Source organism: Falco cherrug, chromosome 6 (assembly GCF_023634085.1).
Source record: "Falco cherrug isolate bFalChe1 chromosome 6, bFalChe1.pri, whole genome shotgun sequence".
In the NCBI taxonomy this organism is placed as follows: Eukaryota; Metazoa; Chordata; class Aves; order Falconiformes; family Falconidae; genus Falco; species Falco cherrug.
This window is the reverse complement of record NC_073702.1, coordinates 66327636-66350440: the sequence shown is the minus strand read 5'-3', so window position 1 is coordinate 66350440 and position 22805 is coordinate 66327636. Positions and strand designations below refer to the sequence as shown.

Below are 22805 nucleotides of genomic sequence, written 5' to 3'. Positions count from 1 at the left end.
TGTTGAAAGCGAGACAGCTCTGGGTTGCAAGTGGGCTCTGTCAGTTTTGGTCCCTGGTTTCATGAAAAGGACTGATGATAGAATCACAGATGATCTTGATTTGGAAAGGACCCATAAGGATCATTGAGCCCAATTCTCTGCTCTGCACAGGACTACTTAACACCAAATCAAACATCAGCACACTCCCTGCCATCCTTAGGCTCAGGTGCTTTGGCCTACACCTGTCAGTTTGCACTGGGAGTGGGCCAAAGGGGTTCCACTTTATACTGGGACAGGGCCCAGTCTGTACTGGGAGAAGCCAGGAGATCCAGTTTGTACTGGGATATAGCTTGGAGAGATTCAGCAGTCTTTACTAAGTATGAAGGAGAAAGAGCAACTATTTGAGCATCTAACTATTCAGTGTAGCTAGTCAGGAGTACTACATGTAATCCAGCCAGCTACCCCTGTTTTGTCAGTTCAATCTTTTACATCCGAATTTCCATAAATGAGGTTAATAGTCTTAGTTAATTAAAACTAGTAACTGTGCAGGATGTTCTAGACAGTAGCAAGTATATACAAAGGAAAAAGCAGCCAAGCTAAGTCTAAGCCAACTTGTACTGTTACCAAACAGCACACAACACTGGATCAGATTGCTGCTAGTGTTCTCAAATCCATTTTCAAGAGCATACGGATAGGTAACTCCCATGTCACATTTGGAAGCACTAAGGAAGCTTCTCCAGCCATAGAAGCATCTAGTGAGGGGGTGGGGGAGCAGGAAACGAAAACTCCAGCAGTATTGCTTGTGAACTGTCGTTCAGGCATCAACAACCTGCATTTCACCAGTGGTCATACAAGCACAATGCCACAGCTTCCCTTTCCTTTAATGATCAAGGAAGTGGCCTATAATCACATAGCAGGCTTGTATGATTTCATGTCCCCAGCTGTAGTTGTAGAGCAGAGCTACTTTAATCTAGGACTGAATTTATAATAATGGGTTATATCAACATTCCTTTCTCTGTAGGATGGTACAGTTTTCACTTGTTACTTGAAGCTGGATCGGTGCTTCTCATGCCAAGTAGAAAGGTACCCTCTTCCTAAACTTACAGAAGCCACAGATCTGTTGACTGCCTACCATAAATGGAGTTCCAGCTTTGGCTCCGCAACACAGGAATAGCCTTCAATACCTTTATATGCTCTTTAATACTTGAGCAGCGAGTGCCAGCATTTAAGGGTATTTGGCGCTGGCTGTTAGTAACACAAGGCTACATTGCAGAGGAGCATCACAGCAAGGCTGAAACACCAGTTCACTTAGTATAGTCAAGTCCCTGCTTCTCAGAAAGCATGAGATACCCCATGCTCAAGGTCAAGAGTGACAAAACATTTGAAGTGCATTTTCACTTTTATTTCAAAACTTTAGACAAGTTATTTAGTATATAAATTTGATTTTTTCCTCTTACAGAATATAAAGATAATTCCCTCATTACTTCAGTATAAAGTGTTTTACAAGCTTGAAGACAATTGCATAAGTGTTTCTCACACAAGGAATCAGAAATAAAGCAGTCTTTCTACAGAAGTTCAGACAGATGACTACCTCGGAAACAGCATAACAGTTTAGTCAAATACAAGTGAACGTGTGACACTACAACTGTGAAAGTTCAAGTAAGGCCAAGTCAGTAAACATTAAGTCATTGCAAATAAGAGTGGAAAGGTTTGTGAGACATTGCAAGGGGTGGATAGTCTCATAGTATAATACTCTTAAATCAAGGATTCAGAGGGATTTAGCTAGAAGGCAAGTGAGTTCTTTAATGCTATAAAGCATATGCAAAGACCAAGCAGTGTACTGATGTTAGTGGAGACTTCGTGCCCGTTTATCCTCAGCATGCTACCATAAACTACAACCTCTTAAAACCAAGCATAAGAACCACTAATGTTTGAGAACAATGTTTCAGAACTCAAGTATGTCTTATTTTGGATGGTGTGTAGTTTTTGTCTATTACTTCATCTTGCAAGAACATGTGAAGACAGCGCTCGTTCTGTGCCAGTGGGTGGCCTGCAACCCTGGAGAGGAAAAAACAAGCATTAGTGCTAACAAGTTGGGTCTACTTGCAGCTAGCCAGCACAGCAAGATTTCATACCAACAACCTATGGTTCTGCACTTAGGCATAGATCCCACTTCCAGTTCATTGCTGGCAACTACAATGATGTCTAGCAGCAAGATCTGTCGCTGTCCCCCACGTGAAGTTAGCCTATAGAAACCCTGAGCTACCTCTGATCATTTGGAAGCGTGTTATGCCATCATCTGTCACCTACAACTGAGAGAACTATCCAAGACCCCATCCTAGCGTTAGGAAATCTAGAGTGAAGCAAGCCAAGTAGATTTTTACAGGTCTTCATGTCTTTGACACGGGATACCTTTCCAAAGGCTGCTGAATCCCTCAGTGCTCAGTCAGTAGCAGTTAACCCAGGCAGAGTTACAGACCTACTCCAACAGGGGTGTGAAGCTCTTCTGAAGGCTCTGACACTCTTTAGAGCAGTGACTTACCATGGACACTATTCCTAGCGCACACGAGCAACACTGATGCACAGCCAGAGGGTACTGGCTATTCTGTTAATTACAGATGTCTTTAGATATCGAAGATAGGAGATAGAGCGTGTCTGCTCTAGAATAGATCTGCATCTCTACTGTAGATTTAGTTTTGTTCCACATATAGACGTAGCCACCATCCTTTTAACAGTAAAGGAGCTGAAACTGACTTAGAAGACATCGCCAAGCTTGGAGAAAAACCACAAGGCATTGCATTTAGTTCCTTAAAATACCACACAGCCTTCTGTGTAGGTAAAAATCTAAGAGAATCAGAACCCCTGGAAAGTGATCACTTATGGATATGAAAACCCAAAGCAGTTTGGATTGAAAAAAAAAGTTACATCCAGGTCAGTCAATCAAGACAGGCTTCTTCCGCTGAGAAAGCCCCCCCATCCTCGCTAGGACAGCTTGTGTCAGTCTTATGGTCCCCATATCTGTCAGAACATTTCTACCCTAAATGGAAGTTACTAAGTTAAGCACATAGTCAGCTCCAGTGGCTCAGCACTTCTAAGTGCTTTTATGCATCTTCTACAAATGTATCTATTGTTGCTTATTTCATGACAGAACAATTCATTTGTCACTTCTCATGTGTCATTGAGAGTGTCCTTTAATGAGGAAGTTGAACTCTCCTATTCAGCATTGACAGATTATTTCTAGTACAGTAATAAAACTTATCAATCTTGCCAGGTTCTAGTAAATGGGCAGCAGTCTCAAGCACTAGTTAACAAGGAAGAATCTAGAATAACTAGTTTGAGTTTCTTACCCCCATCAGACTGAAGTTGCTGGCCTTGAACTTCAGGAGAAAGATATACAGGAGAAGATGGGGCAGTGACATATTCCTTCTCTCTTTCAAGAAGGCTGGCAAACTGGTGGCTGAATTGCAAGACTAGATATGATTCAGCTCTTTGTTTCACATGAATACCCCACTCTGCATTGGTGTTGCCTCAGTATTCTTCACTAAGGTGACCTTACACATAGCAGCTACTACTTCAAAAACTTTCATATATCCCCAAGTCAGGTTCAGGCAGACAAGAGCACTGCAACATAGCCACCCCTGTGAATGTCATTTAGGTAGTACTGATGGTGGTACCAGCAAGCTGGCCCAAGAAAGCTGACTCAAGTAAGCTGCACTGCTGTGACTTTGACAAAGCTTCTCAACAACATCCATCTTAACACTCCTGGATATCAAGAACCGACATCGGTACACCAAGATTTTTTTGGTTGCAGTGATACTGTTTCTGAGGGACTCTCCTCTAGTTCTAGAAGCCTAGACCAGCTTTGAGAACACAGTAACATGAATGTGTTATGCAAATTACCTTCAGGTCCAAGATCACTAGTACCCAGAGTACTCTGTATAAACTTTAAAGCTTCTAGATGGTTCAAAACTTTAATTAATAATGTTTGCTTGATGAGTTGGTCATGCCACTAGAATAAATTGATGAGGTTGAATAGCTAGCAGTTGTGCCTGAGAAGCCTTGTTCCAGCTGTACTCAAGTCTTCCATCATATCAATATCTACATTAACAGTCTGCTTTTATGTTTCAAAGGAGGAAAAATTGACCAAGAAGTTCCACACTTCCACAAGATCAATGCATTACTTGCTATAGATCTGAACAAGTGATACCAGTAAACTGGCCACTCCATTACTGTCAACTATACTGAGCTCTTCAGAGATTCCAGTTGAGTGTTTTGCTATCAGCTGCTTCAGAACATAAACAGCCCTCTTCCCCCATATACTGCTAGATTTTGCATACAAAACTTTCAGTAAGTGCACACCTTCCTCATCTAATGTAGATTTCTGAGATTGCATGGATAAAAGTTGTACTTTACAGTCATGACTGCCTTGATTGTACAGGCTCAAAAATCCCAACACAGTCCATCTTACTGTAAGTGCATCTGCCTCCATGTAGTGTAAATGCTAAACTAGATGCCTTGCAAATTCATTCCACTCATCTTTAAGCAGAGGAAAGAGCAGTCTACAGCATTTTAGCTGCTCAGAACCATTAGAAATACCTGTAGATTGAGCCTACAAGCAACTATGTTAAGAAAAACTTGGAGATTTTATACCGCTTATTTGCACAAGATTGTTTCAGTAAACTAGTCACTTGCAACTCTAAGCCACATGCCTGAACTGACAAGCAGATTCTTGTAAATTCTGCGTTAAGTCACAGGCATCCTACGTCCCTGTTAAACAGCACTACTGCTGAACAAGATTAGAATGCTAGTGGAACTGACAAGCTTGAACTTTTGAAGGGAGCAGTCCCAAATTCAGTTGGTCTGAACAGTGTTGTCTCTAGAGACCAGAAGAGCCAGTTAACAGATAGTGTTAATTCTTACCCGCTGTTTGGATCCACATGGCTAAAGAGATTAAAGTAGCTCTTCAGGTCAATATACAGACAGCAGTTAGTAGCGTCAGATGGTAGAAAGAATCATAGGACTGTTATAATTTCTGCTTATCCTTTGAAAAGCAGGGACAAAACTCAAAGTGTCTATTTCAAACTGCATGTGTATGGACCTCAGGTAGTGTTTTTACATCTTCAGATCTTTACATCTCTCATGATAATTAGAGAAAATATGCATCATTATACAAGCTGATAATATCTCGCATCTGCAAAGTAAACTGCTGTAAAGCCTACTGTAAGCTCCATTGTTTACCCAGTGGAGGATACCTTTTCAGAAATGAAAAAGTAGAACTATTTTGAATGCTATAATTTTAGTAGTAATTTGCATAAATTAACACCACTGCTAACATTCATTTCAGCTGTTCAGGTAAGCATTAAAATATCCAAACTAAACACTGAATGAGCACTGTTAGTATGTCCTACTGTGAGAATATGTGAATTATATGTATAGTATGTAGAGGTGCTACCATAGTTAGATGTTTAGCAGCTTTAGTTCAGTTTTCCAGAGCTGAGTTCCAGGGTTTGTTTCTAGATAACTAAACCCAACACTTACTTGTTTATAAATTGTTCAAGAGCCTGCTTCCTCTCCTCTATAAAGGCATCATCAAATATGCCATCATCTCCTCGGAAGGGGAGCTGACGGAGAAGAGCTTTTCCTGGTAGAGGTGGTACCACAACCTGAAAGATTTAGGAAAGTGTCCTTAAGTGCAGCCTGTAAGCAAGTTTATACACCTCCTGTGCCACCTCTTCCTCCTACAGGATTCATCAATCACATCCCCAGTGAAGTAATAAAACATCGCCAGAGAAGAACAGTATCTGCCCACAGAGGTAAGTTGAATTCAAGTAGTTTAACTCTGAATTAACTCAAAACCATTAAACAGCTTCTATGATATGACCAAGTTTACTGAAAGACTGACAACAGTTTAGTTTTGGATATTTTCAACCACAATATCTGCTCTATATGCTTTATAAAATAATGGTAACACTTCAGCATCACTATTGTGTGTCTATGAAAACTTATATTTGCCTTTCATTTTACCCACCTTGCTTTCTCTTTCTAGTTCATTCCTTAGCCATTCAAAGTCACTGTATCTTCTTCTGACCGTAGATTCTTTCAATTTGAAGATAGGTAGATTTGTCTGAAAACAAGAACATAAGCTATTGATTAGGTAAGTTAGAAGTTTCGAAAACAGCTTATTTCTTGCTTCAGCTCAAGTTACAAGTTAGCGCCACTTCAGCAAAAACATTATGGAGAAACACTCAAGATACAGGAATAGAGATAAAGCCCTATAAGCTACATGAGTAAGCTGTGCCTCAAACTGCTTAACTGTGGACCCCACCTACATATATGGCATCCTAATCACTGGTATTTTGCCACCATACCACCTAGGAGAATAGCAGATTTGCTGGCCCCTTATGCTTCCTAAGACTGCACAAGCGCCTTCTGTTCTTACTGTCTTGAGAGCTGGATTCCCAGTGCCAGTACAGAATTGGAAGGCCAGGGGAGAGAAGAAGTCTTCTTAATCCACATAGGCTCCTCTTACTGCACTCAAGGGAGCGTTTCAGGTACAGCATAGGACATTAACCAAGCTTCCTGTACTTTCCTGCTACCTGATACAACATGGCCTCCAACATCTTTAAAAACAAAACCAGTAGATCTTACAGTGCATCCATTCAGGCCAGATAAAGCTGAAGATGTGATAGTACAAGCTGCCAGGTTTGTATAGCTCCAAAGAAGCCAACAAGGCTGAGATGAACACAACATTCAGTGCCGATGACATTAGACTGTTGCTACAAAGTTAAACGAAGCAGAGCGTGATTAGGCAGAGCTTTCCTCAATGAGGCTAGGAGTCGGCACCCAACTCTAATAGCCTTGAAAGAAAAATCAAATGGGAGCAAGACTATAATGCTGCACAAGACCATGTTAAATACATGAGCACCCTGATATATGTCTTTTGCACTAACCTGTGCAAGAGCCTATATTACCCTCTGTTCATTCTTGGGGTACAGTGTTATCTCACTGCTGTAATTCAACGCACATGTTATTTTAAGAGTAGTAATTGAGAGAACACTCTCCTGAAGACATCCCCAAACAGAAAGCTCCAAGACCACAATCTGAAGCTTAAATGTCATTGAGACAGCAAACTGGCTAGAGTGTTACAAAAATGGATGTAGGAGTTATGACCTACTAAAAGCAAGACCAAAAGTCTGTAATTGCTATACATAACCAGCAGTAACAGAATAAAGCTTACCATTGTCAGACTGCATATTCACTATCAGTCTTAATATACCCTTAAAGAAGGCTCTTGAGGAATACCCTAGGAAGCTGATGTTCAACTGGAACTACAGCTATCCACAGTTTTCCTGGTGGCATAAGCACTCAGCTAGTGCCTGTTATTTTTTGTTGTTTTATTTTAAGTTGCAAGCCATCTCTCTCAGCTTCTGGTCACAGTTTGAGTAAATACCCCTCTATAATATCATCTGTAGGATGTTATGCTTAAGCTATTTAGTGATACTTTTGGCTGCTCAGAACAGGTTTGATTGCAAAGATCCCTTCCTGTACTAGGCAGGCCTATGACTACGGGCCATTGTATTATTGCCAGCCAATAACAAGTTTCTGGCTGCCACAGTTCAAAAGTACTTGAGAAGTTAGTTGTGTACTTTCACATGATGCTATTTAGGCCATGATTTACAAGTGACAAAGTGCAGAACAGTATTTCGTTATGAAATCTCTTATTGCTAAAGATCTAAAAGTATTCAAGCTCTCCTTCCCAGGTAAATCATTGTTGATTGTACTAGTGACTAATAACAAAATTGCACTTAAGACTCTTATGCCATAAGTCAAGCTTTATAAATAAACACTCTTGTCTTGATAAGAATGTGCTACTCAAGAGTGAATAAAGCTAGGTTCCCCAGAGTGCATGAAGGAGATTCCCAGAAGTTAAGTACTGGATTATTTTTCTCTGATTTCAGCTATTGGCTTTTTAACCAAGTTCAGCCTGCCACATTACAACATCAACTCCTTGTCAGTGTCTCGGGTAGAAAGTGCTTTACAGTATTTAACATATAGGCTCTCACCTGCAAAAGATATTCCATTCTCCTCTCAAGTTACTTATAAGAAGGATTAGAACTAAACAAAAGCAGCTAAAAACCACCAAGTTCCCAGGTCTTCAGGAACTCTTTTCATGCTTCTGGGCACAAGCTCTATAAAGTTAATCTCTAAACATCATATCAGGCTTACAGGTACAGTGTGGGGGTAGAAGTACCAGTTGAGCTCATTTTACCTTCTACATTCCCTTTTGAACTTGACATGCCAGCCCAGCCAACAAGTCAGAGAAAAGGACAGAATACTTGTTTACTCTGAGTTGAAATGTCTTCTCCAGTTTTGATCATAAGCACTGGAAACATTAAAACTAGAAGAGTATGCTAGAAGGCTCCCATTAAATCAAGTGGCATATAAGTCAACTTGACAACTATATGCTAAAAAGAAAGTGCACGTCCCCTGACCTTTGGCCTAGATACAAATTAGAGTTATCTGTTGATATCAACTTCTAAACCTCATGTTTCTTAAAACCCAGAAACTGCAGTAGTTCTTCTTTCTCTAGAAATCACAGAATCACAGAACAGTCAGGGCTGGAAGGGACCTCTGGAGATCATCTCTTCCAACCCCTTACTAAGACAGGTTCTCCTAGAGCAGGTTGCACAGGATCATGGCCAGACAGGATATGAATGTCTCCAGAGGAGACTCCACAGCCTCTCTGGGCAGCCTGTCCCAGGGCTCTGTCGCCCTCAGAGTAAAGACATTCTTTCTCATATTCAGATGGAACCTCCCTGTTGCCCCTTATCCTGTCCCTGGACACCACTGAAAAGAGCCTGGCCCCATCCTCTTGTCACTTGCCCTTCAGATATTTGTAGACATTTGTAAGATCCCCTCTCAGTCTTCTTGTCCCCAGGCTAAACAGCCCCAGCTCTCGCAGCTTTCCTCATAAGGGAGACGTTCCAGTCCCCTCACCATCTTCATAGCCCTTTGCTGGACCCTCTCCAGTAGTTCTCTGCCTCTCTTGAACTGGGGAGCCCAGAACTGGACACAGCTCTCCAGGTGCAGCCTCACCAGGGCAGAGCAGAGGGGCAGGATCACCTCCCCCCACCTGCTGGCCATGCTCCTCCTAATGCAGCCCAGAACAATCCCACTGGCCTTCTCGGCCACCAGGACACAGTGCTGGCTCATGAGCAGCTTGCTGTCCACCAGAACTCCCAGGTCCTTCTCCACAGAGCTGCCTTCCAGCAGGTCAGCCCCAGCCTGTACTGGTGCAAGGGTTTATTCCTCCCCAGGTGCAGGACCCTACACATGCCTTGGTTGAACTTCATTGGGTTCCTCTCCGCCCATCTCTCCAGCCTGGCCAGGTCTGGCTGGATGGCAGTGCTGCCTTCTGGGGTGTCAGCCACTCCTCCTTGTTTTGTATCATCAGTGAACTTGCTGAGGATACACTCTGTCCCTTCATCCAGGTCACTGATGAACAAGCTGAACAATAAGTTAAATCAGTATTGACTGAGTAGCACTCAGATATGCAGCTGTTAGGATCTATTTAAAAAAAGCAATTTGAGAGCCCCGTTTCATACTGCTTAACCTATTTACATCTTTGTTCCCCATTTTTAACTCTGGATGTATTCACATCTGAAGTTACTGTGTGTGCCTTTCTCATTCACGATTATTATAGTGTTTGACCAGACCACTTTTTTCCTACAGTAAGAAGGGTTTCTGCATGTCCTACTGCCTCCATCTACTACCATGGATAGATGGTTTTCATTAAGCAAGCCAGACAGCTGCTGAAGCATGTGTTCTCATTAGCCAAGAATTTGGTAGAAGGAGACAAGCCTAAGGTGTCAGCAGAAACTTTAAACTTCTATTGAAGTGTCACTTCAAGATCATACCAGATATAAAAAAGTTATTCTCAGCTTCAGTTTATGTTGAGCTATCCTTGCTTAGTCACCGAGGTGCCAGTAGCTATCCTCCACACTGTTAATGCTTTGTTTGCCTGCTAGAACAGAGGTAAGAGTAAGGTACAAAACTTGAAGTCAGACTAGTTTCATTTTTAGAAACATTCCTCCCCATGCTCATCCAGCATTAGTGTTGGCTTTTTAGCCTGCTGATCTGTGAAGTCTATGTCATGAAACTCACGACCCAGTTTTCGCATAGCCCCTGGAGCACAGCTCATTCCTCTGACAAGTTCAGCATAATTATTGCAGCAATCATTTTACAGTGCAATAATTAGTCTCACTTATCGAAAACATTTCCAACAACTGCCTAGTTCAAAATAATGGCTCTTAGCAGTTTGAATGCAAGCCCTCAACCTGAGAGGATTATGCATTACCCAAGACATTAGACAACCATAAGTCACCAGTCACAATTGCTGATAAAGCATTATTCCAGAAGGAACAATAAACCAGCTCTGCCCAAGTCCCACATAGCCCAAAATTCTAAGCATAGAAAGATGCTAAGACCAGGCAGATTCTGTCTAGCACTGGTTTTGTACCAACTATATGCAGACAGCCTTTAGGCTTTCTGACTACTGTTAAATCAACAGTCTGTTCTGCTGGATGAGTTAACAGCCAAGCGAGTACGCTACAATAAACATAGTCAGAACAGATGCAGAGTTAAATTACATAGTTAAACAGCAGATGACAAACCCAGACCCTTAGGTCACTCCTGCGCTCCTCCACTCATATACCAAATGAGTTTCTGTAGTAATTTATCTAGTGTTCCCTAATGGAAAGCAGTGGTTGCCTGCTAACAGATTTCAGGGCAAAACCCATATTCACAGTAAGCGTGTTTCTTCAGCTACATTATGTTATTACAACGTGTCCAAACTACAAGTCCAACTCCAAGCTCAGGAGGTTCCCAATTCATATCAGAAGCAAGTGACAATCTTAAGACAGTAGCTTGGATAACCAGAAAACAGCCTTTGGCTGTTACTACAACGAATCCCTGAACTACGCCCAATTAGAAGTCCAAAAATTGTTTATGTATACAAGTGAGGAGACTTCCACAGGCAGAATACAAGTAGTTTGAGTAACAGTCAATACTGCCCATTCAGCTTCAGATACACAGCTCACCAATGCAGCCATTCTAGTACATAAGTTACCTTGAATGCAGAAGGAAAACGAGGTACTTGAAATACATTCATTTATAATGCTAATTAATTTTAAGTTTTCTGTTACCTAGACAAGTTTAATTTATAGAGTGAGTAGAAAAAACCTTGCAAACAGCTCCTACATATTTGTTTCCAGACATAAATTGAATGCAAATAGCGTTTGGGTTCCTTCAAGGAGCATGCCGACTCTCCACAAGACTAACCCTGAATGTCACTGCAGCCCAGCCCACCCCACAACTGCAGAAGCTCCACAGCTGTTGCTGTTGAAGTAAGTTTGATTAATTTCCTTATCTGCCAATGTAACGCTCAGCAGCAGCACTGCATTGCCATGTCTCCCACTCCTTACAGACTCAGAATAAAGCTCCACTGTTGCCACAGCACCCACTTCGATGTTACATTTTTAAGCAGGTTATGGTAGCCTTGATACAACTATTTCCATTAAAATAGAGTGAAATACAGCACTCAAAGTGCTCAATTTTGATAGAAGTTTGTGGCCTTGACTCTCAGAAGCTAAATTCGAGCTTCTTACTGTCTCTTCATACAAGCTGTAATCTTTGTCAAGAGACTACACCCTGTGGGCTACATTTAGTCACCAATGGGAGCTCTGGGGTATTACAGTACGTAGCATTCAGGGTGGACAAAAATGATTATGGTTTTCTTAATGCAAAAGCCTGCTGTCCTTTAGTACAAGAAGCTGGCTCCAGCAGTCCACTGTTATTGCAGAAACTTTGCCAGTGGTTTGTTTCCTTCCCGACTTGACATAAGCAGCTGCCTCCCCATTTCCTACAATTATGAAAAGCAAGAAAGAAGGCAAACATGCCCTAAACTTCAGTTGCTAGAAGTTTAGATTTTTGCTGTGTACTTTACCGAAAGAAAACCTCTTTCCCCACTGCAAAAAGGTCAGATAAGAGGTTGTTATTTTCCCAAGTTTCCTTTTGATCAAAGAAGAGTTCTACCGCCCCTTTTATCCACTTGGTGTCCAGGTCTACTGAGGGTACACTACATGCAAAAAGTCTAAAGTTAATAGAACGCTGAAAAATCTGACCATACATACACACCCAAGTTTCAAACAATGCTGACTTAAGCTATACCAAGAACTATAAAGCTTCCCACTCCACAGTACCACAACACAGAACAAGGATGTTTTCCATCTAAAGGACTAAGGCAGCAAAATCCCAACATCAACACAACAAGGACTATTGGTCTTTAGACAAGAGCTAACCCTTGCCAAGCCCAGTGCCTTCAGTCCAGAGTTTCTCTAGGAAAATAAGCATAGAGTGCCTGGGGTTTTGCCAAACAGCATCTACCATCACCTGATCAAGTCCACCAACATCATGAACAGCTGAATTATGGTATGCCACAGTCAAAAGGCTCAAAGCATGGTAAGTCTAGAAAAACAGATTTAGCGATGCTTTATTCTTCAGGCTTCATGCTCAGAAGCCAGAGGTAAAAGCAGGAGCCCACTTAAAGGAGGACACATTCAGGCAACAGCTTTTGCAACACCCAGACAGAATCAGTAACTCTAGATAATTGTTTCAGGGTTGGAAAGCCAAAGCCTCCTTTGGAATACCAAATATTCCTTTTAAAGGGAAGGGATTGCTACTTTTACACAGTTGATTTAGTTTACTGTAATGTTACCATTCATCCCTTATTGAGAAGGACTGAAAAGGGATCACCTGAAGTTGATGCTTTAGCATCACTAGCTGACATCTACCAGCTACAGTCAAGTGGGGACTAAAAAAAATTTGCAGTGAACTGCTGCAATTGCTATTTTTTATTGGTTTTAATGTGCTTTGCAAGCTAGAGACAGTCCAGTATCCCTACACTTCAAATATGCAAAAATAGATGAGCAATATAGAAGCAGGTATACCAAGTAGCAAAAAAAATCTCTTTGTATTTCCATTTTTATTGGAGCAGCACTGTTTGCATTCTTAAGTAGCCACCTAACAGCTACAAAAACACTGATAGCTCCTGTTTGTTAATTTGTAGCATACCACAACACTTGGCAGGTTCTGCAGCTTAAGCCCGTAGAAAGTCTCTGAACCTTTATTTCCAGGTATAGTGGTGGCTTTAAACCACTTCAGATTAGTTTCATTTTCTTCTGGATTTTAGAGTAAAGCTGCTATACACTAGCTTATAGTTATACTTTCAAGATTGGCTTTGTGACCAACACAAACTATACTGTCATATGACCCAGAAGATTCTCCCATGACAGAAGCTTTGAGCTGGATTCTCAAGAAACAGCCACAGAAGGAGTATGTTCACAGACGTCTTCAGTTTGTGATCAGGATATAAACCCAAATATTTTACAATGTAAGGGCTTCTCCATCCTTCTCTTGTCAAAAAAGTTACGGCAGTAACCACAACTTCAGACCCTTCAATCAGTGCTGTAACTTCACAGGACTTTCAGACTACGTACTTGCTAAAATAGCCTCCAGTAGCACAACTGGCATTGCATTACCAACTAAAAAAACTCTGAATACTTTCCCTACAGTTAGAAGCTCATAAATCTACATTGCATTATTTACTTCCCCAGATGAAAAACAGTAGACCTGACTGCTCTAAAGTTCAAGCTGACACTTTCCTGGCAAGCCATCTAAAAATAAAGATGTATCAAAACACTCTGGCATCACATGCCTACCTGGATCACAGCCATCTGTCCTACAAAGATTAGGCATTGTTCCGTTTGATTTGGTCTGTTCAGCACTGTACTAGAGTGCACTCTTAATACATGACAATCAAGGCCTGCATTGTATGCACAGAAATAAAAGAGTCCAAGTCCCCAGTTAAAATAATATACTAATAAAGAAGTACTATTCAAATTTGGTTATTTTATTTACACAGTGACAGACACCAACATCAAACTAGTTTAGTGCCTTTGGACTAGGCTCTTGAACCTAGTTTAATCAAAAACCTCTACAGAAAAATCAGCTGCTCAGAGCTAATACATGCAGTAGACTTGTAAATCTATTCTCCTTGCTTTGCAAGTTTCTTTTGTCCAAGCCCTTTCTCCCTAGTCAGTGTCCTGGGAAGTTCTTAGCCTTCCAGCTATCCTTTTCTGAATCACTGCTCAATGGAACAGTTAATGTTTGAAAGGTGCAGTACCTGGGCTGTAGAACAGAGAGCCAAAGTCAATAGAATCAGTGCATTTTTGTTCTTTGAAGGAGTCTAAAAATACCTAACTGGTAGCAGTATCTAGAAAAGCATATTAAAAGAGTAATTAACTACAGTTAGAGCAGACTTAGTGTGACACAAGATTTGCAGTAGTAGAAAAATAGAGCATTAGTGCTGATTATGCATCCCTAAACACATCCACACTGAGTCAGTGTTTAGTCATTACTCAACCACAAGCTTCACGACTATGAAACTGAACAATGTTGAAGCTAACTACATGTCCCAGCTGCTTTGATTCTTCCCATGGTGGGAGAAGTCTGCAACTTCAAACCCTGCAAAACACATGAAGGACAGGAAATTTGGTACCATTCAAGGACAGATCATTTCAAAGACACATTCACCAGCTCAAGAGTGCCACTTCGCAAAGCCATGGCATAAGACAAGTGCTTTTGAGCAAATTATACTTTCAGTTTTACTGTCCGACTCAATTTGATCACAGAAAATAGACTCAAATCAGTCACTTGAGTCAGAATAGTGTAAATATGCTGAAATGCAAATGCTGTATCCAAGCTAGGTCTTGGAAAAAAATGGGTTAAGATAAGACCAGACTTTCAAAAGCAGCACAAGTTTAGTACTTTAATATACTTTACTTGCCTGATCCTTTAGGACCAATACTATTTCTAACACTGGAGGCACTTCAAAGCCTGTGTGCTCATTTCCTTCCCCACACTAGGCCTACACAGTCAAGTACCTTTGCAGGTCTACATAAGTCTTTCTGCAGAAAATACAGGAAAGGTGACTGCTGCCTTAAAGAGCACTAGCATCACCCATGTGACATTTCACAACTGGAAACACAGCAGCAAGGATTACCTTTCTACACCTCAAAACAACCCACTGAGCTGTCAAACCTTGAGAAGCTATGGTGTGCCTTAATGCTGAGTTTAATCATACTGACTAGAGGCAACAGGCCATTCAACATTAAATAACAGAACCAAGATGACAGACTTTTTGTTTAACTTTGGCTGGACTAAAAAGAACTCTTTAACTACTTGGACTAGTAGCTCCTGTAACGGGTATTTTATTTTAGTTCTGTCAGTTTGACTATTAATGACTTTCCTGCAATTTCTCACTAACCATGAACAGATAATTTAGCCTTTTAGTCTAGGTGACAAACCCAATTAAAGTGGGCAGCACAGAAGCCAATACAGAAACAGTAATAGATGTAATAGTGTGAATAAAGCGATATCTTCCCAAACATAGCAAGTTCCTGGACACCCACATGCTTTGTTGACAGTACTCTAACCAATGTGCTTATCTCCTATGGCACTGCTTTTACAGTGGGTGTATGGCTCTGAAGTGCGTCACCAGTTGCTGGGATTGGAGTTAGCTTGTAAAGCTTATGACTTGTCTCCTTAAAGGATTTAGCAACTGAAGCTGTTGCACAGAATCTGAGCAAAGATGTTCCTGTTGACCCACTTACCAGGAAATCTGTCTCAACTACAGTAAAAGTCAGATGATATCTGGAACTGGATTGAGGATTGCAGATACGCTGTAGGACAACTGTCACTTGTTCTACGTTTGCTTGCTGGAATTTAGAGGGAGGACTGGCTTACACACCATAAATAGTAACATGCTCTTGTTGAAAAGTGTTGACATGCACAAGCCCACCCTGAAAAGGTTTAACAAGTAGAAGGGAGCCATCACCCCTCTGGTGGCAGCTCCTGAGTGAACAGCTAGTAAAGACTCATCAGAAACAGCATATGGCATGCAAGAGTATTTACACTGAGAGCTTAACTGTTGGTTCACATTCTTCCTCAAGAGGTAAGGGCAGCAAAGCAGTTTGTTGTATTACTTTAGCTGACAGTCTAGTTGATTATGTTAGTTTTAACCATTGCACAGTTACCATACTGTGATCGTCTCGTATCTTTAGATACAATGACTACTTTGTCAAGTTCTATTTCACTAGAAAAAGCACTTGGGGCTTTATACCCTCCTGCATTGTTCTCCTTTTTAGCTCACCCTAAGCCTTCACACAAAGGATACCTCAGAATGGTACAAACTCACAGCCTAATGCTGCTGCTGAAAAGCAAATTCTCAAGTACCCTGTACATGACCCACCCAAATTTGCCATTTTAGCACTGCAGGATGGCATTTTTTTATCATTTACCATTACTGAAGAAATTTGACTTTCATTGCCAAGCTGCACTGTAGTAGCATACCACAGCATTGTGTGCCTTATAGTGGTTGTTATAGTGGAAAGCTTTGTCATAACCTTGTCCAGTTTGCCAAGAACAAAACATTTTTTAGTGCAAGTTCAAGCTCAGAAAGTCAATACCTTGGCCAACTGACCATCTGAAGTAAGCTGCCCTGCTGGAAGTGCTATATATGTTCTAGCTGCAGCACTCATGAGCTTAACAGCTTGTTGAAGTGCCATGCACTTAGAACAATGCACAGCCACCCTACTAGTCTGCACAGAGACACACATGATGAAGAACTTTCCTAAGTATTGAAATATAACCAACTTGCTTATCCAGTAGTTTACTGCTGAGCACTCTACCCAGAACTTTTGAGTTCCCCATTAGGCTTTCCAGCTTCCACCAGAACTTGATGAATACAGCAATACAAGGACTAAAGCATAAGGTTGTTCCACTTGTTGCTTTCCAAGAAACAGACATACTTCAGCTGCAATACCAGTAGAAAACTTGCCAATAAAAGCTTTGAGGGAACTCTGCAGTATTTCACACAAGTATATTTTGCAAGGTACTAGTTATCAGACATCAGCTTAAGAGTCTTCTGGCAAGCTCAGTCTTCCCCCAAAAAAAAGTTAAGCTTTGAGATTCAGACAAAGCAATAAAGACAGAATTACCCTTGGACTGAATTTGTAAACACTATGGCAATGGTACAAGTCTAATTGCTTCAACACAAACTTGAATCTCAGTGTCCTCTCTGACAATTTTCTGGCTTCACATGATCTCCAGCCATAACATGAGGCTGTCCAGTAGCTTCTACCAGGACTTGGCAACAGTTAAGCAATACATACCTGCACCACTTAACGTTTTAATGTTAACATTAGTTGAAGACATAGCTTTCCAGATGTGACACAGGTAACTCCAGCTTCTGAGGTTTGTTCTGCTGCTACTACTAGCACTGTTGGGGGAAGCTACAGCCACTACTTTCTGTGACAACAAGCAGCTGTAAAACCACAGAGGCTAGCTGGTGGCTATTGTCTGCCACACTTCAACAAGCAGCTTGTAGTACAAGGTCTAACTTTTAGAAATACAATACTACAGCAATTCAAGTTTGAACTCTTCTCCCATGCTGAAACTTGCGTATTAGCAACATGGTCCGTTTCTGCTAAGAAGCAGTTAATTGATACAAGTTTAGACAGCAAACAATTCTGCATGACTTGTATTACCTGCTCTATAGTCTTCCAGCATACAGAGATATAAAACTCAATTTTACAGTTCATGATAGCTATGAATGTACATAGCATGGATGCAGTATGTGTACAGTAGTGCCCAACTGGAAAGGGAATGATCATGTATCATATAAGAGACAGCCCTGTATACAGGCATGCATATATGCATGTAAGGAAGATGGAGGAGACAATGTTTATATAGCAGTCAGACTGGGAATAAGAATAAAGGTCCCAGTACTGTCACAATGTATGTTTGTTCAAGTCACTTCTAGGTCTCCATTACAACAGGAATCCAGAATTTTCTACCCCAAATAGTGCATGAGCTAAGAGTAACCTGTCTCAAAACCTGCTTTCCTTTCTGCTGAAAAACTTCAGTTGGGAATTTTTAAAAAATAGTATTTTTTTAATCCCAGCAAATCTGGTCTCATTCTCAAGACCATATCATGGCTAAGTCCCTTTTGTATCATCTTGCCTGCATCCAGCAATTCCAAATGCTCAGTCTCACAGAAAGAAGAGTCATCAGGAACTTAAGGCACAAATACTTATCAGCAAGGTAGTTAGATCTTTCTGCCAAGTGGACAGCTAGGGTCTTGACAAGGGCAGTGTAATGCAACACAAGTCAGCAAGTTCTAGTTTGTCCTCCTACAAAGGCCAAAACACAAGCTGCAACTGATATAGTTTATTCTTCCTACCCTATGGACATGTCCTGAAACATGAGGATAGCTACTGGACACAACAACTTGGAAGCATCAGAATTAAAGTATCCTCCCTAGTAGCTTTAGATCTCAGCTGATTTTGCTTTTTTAACTTAAGTTATACTAAGCTGAGAACTTAGACCTTTAATACCAGAAAATCCACACAGGGTTTTAAGTCTTGCCTGAAGAATTTTAGCGACCAAGGCAGCAGCCCTCACCTGAGGCCTTCCCTGTCATGAAAGAATGTGCACTCTGTGGTGTTCAGCAAAAGAAGAACTCATATGGCAGAAAATGTGTGCAGGGAGTCAATGAGGCTTCTTCCCCCTCTATTACCACCTGTAATAACTGACCAGGTTCAATCAGCTGTGATGGAGTAAAGCTACACAAGGTAGTAAACTCAACCACAAGCTACAAAAAGCTAAAAAATTGTAAGAGGTCATCTTTCTCAGCCCAACTTATCCCTGGCAGTATAGACTTAAAGGGTCCCTGCCTCAAGTCCCTACCAGCCACAGTCAAGTGCCACGCTGCAGATATTGCATTTTTCCATTCACCCCTCCAGGCCCTGCTTATGAAACTAGAAAGACCGGGGAACACAGTAGTGGCTTCATGTAGCTTTTCTCAAGCTCAGGACTACTAGCCTTTAGGGCAAGTCGGTGAACACAGCCCTTCCAGCCAGGAAGGGGTCTAGTACTACTAAGAAAAACTATTTGATAGCAGGCAGTGAGGAAACAGCCCTGTTTATCAGGCAGTCCATTTACATTTCAGGTACAGAACAAACCAGGAAGCCCTCCCCCACATACCTGCACCTCATCCCTTCAGCCAGCTTTGACCCAGCACATGTGCCCACTGGACTGACCTACACGTTCCCCACGGGTTTTTGAGGCTGCTGGAACGCTGAGCCTGACCTCCTCCTCAGGGCAGATCCACCCATACTACTAAATCTCAGACAGCTGAGGGCTTGCCCTCTTCTCTTTACCAAGAGGCCGGCGAGCCATGGCTCCCTGCACAGCAGCACTTCAGCCGAGCGGCAGCTGCGCGCAGCCGTGCCCAGCGAGCGTTTGCCCTTTGCTTAACTCAGCCCAGACGAGTCGACTTCGCTACCACCAGAGCGTCACTATCGGCTCCAGCTGCCCGCCGGAGCCGGGGCCTGCTCCCGCTCCTGCCCGGCCGTGCCCTACCCCCGCGGCGCTACGCGCCGCACCGCTGCGGAACGGGCCCCGAAGGGCACGACGGCGGCAGCCCCGCACGGCCAGCCGCGGCCCGGCGGCGGGGACACCCCTCCCGGTTACGTAAGGGCCGGCCGGAGCCCGCGGCGAAGCCCAGCGCCCACACAGGGGCTCCGCGCCCGCCCGCCCCCGCCGCCTATCTGCCCCCGCCGCGGAAGGGGCAGGCGCGTACCCCGCGGGGCGCCCCCGGCCTCCCGCCGCGCCAGGGCAGGGGCGGCCCGCAGCGAGCGGGGCCGGGGCCGGCTCCAGCGCGCCCCGCCGCCGGGCCGAGCCCTCACCTTGACGCGGATCTCGTAGGTGGTGAAGCGGCCGCGGCCCACCCCCACCGTCTGCGGGTTGCCCACGTCGATCTCCAGGAAGTTGCTGGGCGGCCCGTAGGCGTCGTTCAGGTTCTGCGGCTTGCTGATCAGCCGCCGGGTGTCCGCGATCGTCTCGGCCATGGCGGAGCGGGCGCCTTCCCCCCGGAGCGCAGCAGGCCGCGAGCGAGCGAGCACCGAGCGCCGCCACCCCGCGCCGCCCGCCGTCTTATCGCGCCGCAGCCAGCTGACTGCCCGGCAACCCGCACCCACGCCGCCGCGGCCGCGACGGATGCGCCCGCCGCCCGCGGGCAAGGCACGCTGGGCGCTGTAGTCCTGAGGGGCCGGCCCGCTCGCCAGGCCCGGCGCAGCCGCTCGCCAGTCGAACTACAAGCCCCGGCGGGCGCGGGAGGCGTGTCGCCGCCGCTCTGCGCGCTGGCTCCGCGGGGCCGTCCGCTGGGCGGGCGCCGGCCGGGGGGCTCGGCCCCGCTCCGCCCGGGGGCAGCGGGGCTGCGCGGGGTGTGGTGCGGGGCTGCCCGCCGATTGCCCTCTCTTGGGGCCCGCCGCGGGTCCCCTTCTGTCGTGCAGGGAGGGAGCAGCTGTGCGGGCAGGGGTGCGGCCCTGCCCGAGGCGGTGCGGGCGGCCCGGGCGGCTCGGCTGGGCCCGGCCCTCGGTGGGGCCGAGGCGGGGGCCGCTGCTGGGGCGGGGGCGCGGGTCAGGGGCGCAGGCGGGCAGCGGCGGTGCGGTTCGGCCAGCGCAGCAGCAAGCTAACCGGTTTTTCCTTAAACCAAAGAAAGTTCTAATAACACACGACAATAATAACGCATCACTCCCGGCTGCGGCTTTTCACCTCCAGCTCTTAAAGAGTGTGGAAAGGAAGGATTGCAGTTCATTACGAGTGGGGAACCCCAGGTAGGTTGGGTATATTAGACAGAAACATAACCTAGGTCTCAGTGTAAGAGAATAACAAATTAATTTTGCAACAGAGTTGCTAATGGACGTGAACAAAGCTGTACATATTGAGATCAGGGAAAAAAACCAAAGGAAAAGGCAATGCTGTAACGTAGATAGGAAACTGTGAGAACCAGGATGAAAAGACTGAATAGGAAATGCTGTATATGCAAGGTGTTGGGCAAAAGGAATCAGCCAGGTACAAATGTAGGCTGGAAGAGATGCCTGCTAAAATCTCTGTGTTGAAGACAGAAGCCGAGGTTGTTGACCCATGCTGCAAGCAAGGTGGCAATGTTGCCTGTGGTAGCCTTAAAGCTTCAAAAATTCTTGAATTTTCACAAATGATATGCATTTAACAGCAGTATAACCAGCTGGCCCATATTTTATTCAATTTGCTAACATTTCATTCATAAAGGATAAGAAAAGAAAATTGTGTTTACAGAATAATTAAAAAGGTATTTTAGTAACCGAGAGGGATAGAAAAAAAAAAGAGAATGAAAGAAAGGGAGAAGGGGAGCTGATGTAATTGTTCCCTTCCAAGATGTAAGCTTTTTGATTCTTCAGTACCTGATTCAAGTAGATGGTGTGTTAAGATAAAAGAAATGTTGCCAAAGGAAGTGGAATATTTACCTTCTTGATGTACCTAGGACATCAGTGAATAGAAATTACATTAATCCACTGCTAATATTTCTAAATGACTCTATCAGAGGTCTTCCAGGGTTTTTTTGTATCTGTTAACTGTATCCCTCCAATGATTAAATGCATATATCATTTTCCTTCCTTCCTTATGAAAGAGTTCAGGAAATGCTCATTTACTATCCAGGTAGAATGAGACTGTAGAAAAACTAGTTCTATTTTTTCTAAAGCTCTGTGTCTTAGGCAGCAGGCAAAGTGGCAGGCTGCCCAGAGGTCACATCTGAGAGACTCCAAGTTAACATCCAGCAAGTTTGGTTAACAGTTGTCTATGTTAATAAAAAGGTAATCAGAAAGTAGGGATTAACCCAAGGTACAAAAATAGCTTATCCATATTACCAGTATGCTGTAGGTGGTTCGCTTGGTAGCTTTTCTGTGAATTTCCTGCTCATCACTCCTCCAGTATTGTTTCTCCCCCTTCCTAGTGCACCTCCCTTTCTTCCTTTTTTTTGCTAATAGCTGCCAACTATTCATTTTATAATTATAAACAGAAATTAAGCTGACAGAGTTTTACAAAGCGGGAGTGAAAGGAAGCCTTACCTGAATCATACTAGTTATTAAACTGGTCTTGCAGCAAGGCAAGAAAAAACTCATTAATTCTACTGAGATTATATGTGCATGCATCTGGATAAGCTTTTGTTTGTTACACAACCTATGCTACCACATCTGACTGCAAATGTGAAAATACAGCAGAGCACTGGTATTGTCTTAAGTATAATAAACTGTCTGCCTCCCGGCCAAGCCTGTTCTCATTATCTATTCCAAAGAAACAAAAAAGTGCCTAATACTGTACATTTGGGAAGTTGGTGAGCCTGTGATGTATCAACAGTATAATTTGTTCTCATGCTGGGTAAATACTAAGAGCGAGGTTTAAGCTGAATGCTTTTCTCACAGCATACCATCTTAGCACCACTGTTTTGTCTGCTTTTCCTAACAGAGATAACTGGTGGTAGAGAGCTGTATGGAGGCCAGCTCAAGCTACAGAGAGTCAATATTTTCGTACCCGTGTGTCAACAGCATGGCTAAGTAAGGAGGCTACAGTGGTTTGGTTAAGTCTCCCATCTTTTTTTTTTCTTTTTTTTTTTTTTTCATTGAGGTGAAATACAAATCCTCTGACCTGGGAGACAAAGGGAAAGATGCCCTACTTCATGATTAGCCCCCCCTTATGTCACGTGAAAGCATGTGTGCCCCACTGGATACTGAGGCAAAGGGAAGGAATGAAGGTGAGGGGAAGTCAGAGTCCTGGCGAGCCTCCTTGTTTCCTTTCAACCCTCAAAAAATGCATTTGTATATTTT

At 43.4% G+C, this 22805-nt stretch overlaps 1 protein-coding gene across 2 annotated transcripts; it reads right to left on the bottom strand.

Moving 5' to 3' along the window:
* Positions 1-1359: 1359 nt before the first annotated feature.
* On the bottom strand, positions 1360-20170 carry SNX3 (sorting nexin 3). Of its 2 annotated transcripts, XM_055714034.1 has the most exons (4): positions 19848-20164; positions 6008-6103; positions 5518-5642; positions 1360-2037 (listed from the first exon to the last, which is right to left on the bottom strand). In XM_055714034.1, exons 1-4 carry the CDS (start codon positions 20007-20009, stop codon positions 1932-1934), a joined length of 489 nt encoding a protein of 162 aa, XP_055570009.1. In that variant the 5' UTR covers positions 20010-20164; the 3' UTR covers positions 1360-1931. The 2 variants fall into 2 exon arrangements, with proteins under 2 accessions (XP_055570009.1, XP_055570010.1); XM_055714035.1 differs by lacking the exon at positions 5518-5642 and having other exon boundaries at positions 1978-2037; positions 19848-20170.
* Between the last annotated feature and the right edge of the window lie 2635 nt (positions 20171-22805).

What these genes read in the sequence shown, in the direction of transcription:
- SNX3 (XM_055714034.1), bottom strand. Translation starts at nt 20,009, where the DNA reads ATGGCCGAGACGATCGCGGACACCCGGCGGCTGATCAGCAAGCCGCAG. An exon ending in AACTAGAAAGAGAAAGCAAG is followed by an intron (nt 5,643 to 6,007) that starts GTGGGTAAAATG and finishes TAAATCTTTCAG; the next exon opens with GTTGTGGTACCACCTCTACC. An exon ending in CTTGAACAATTTATAAACAA is followed by an intron (nt 2,038 to 5,517) that starts GTAAGTGTTGGG and finishes TTTCCTCTCCAG; the next exon opens with GGTTGCAGGCCACCCACTGG.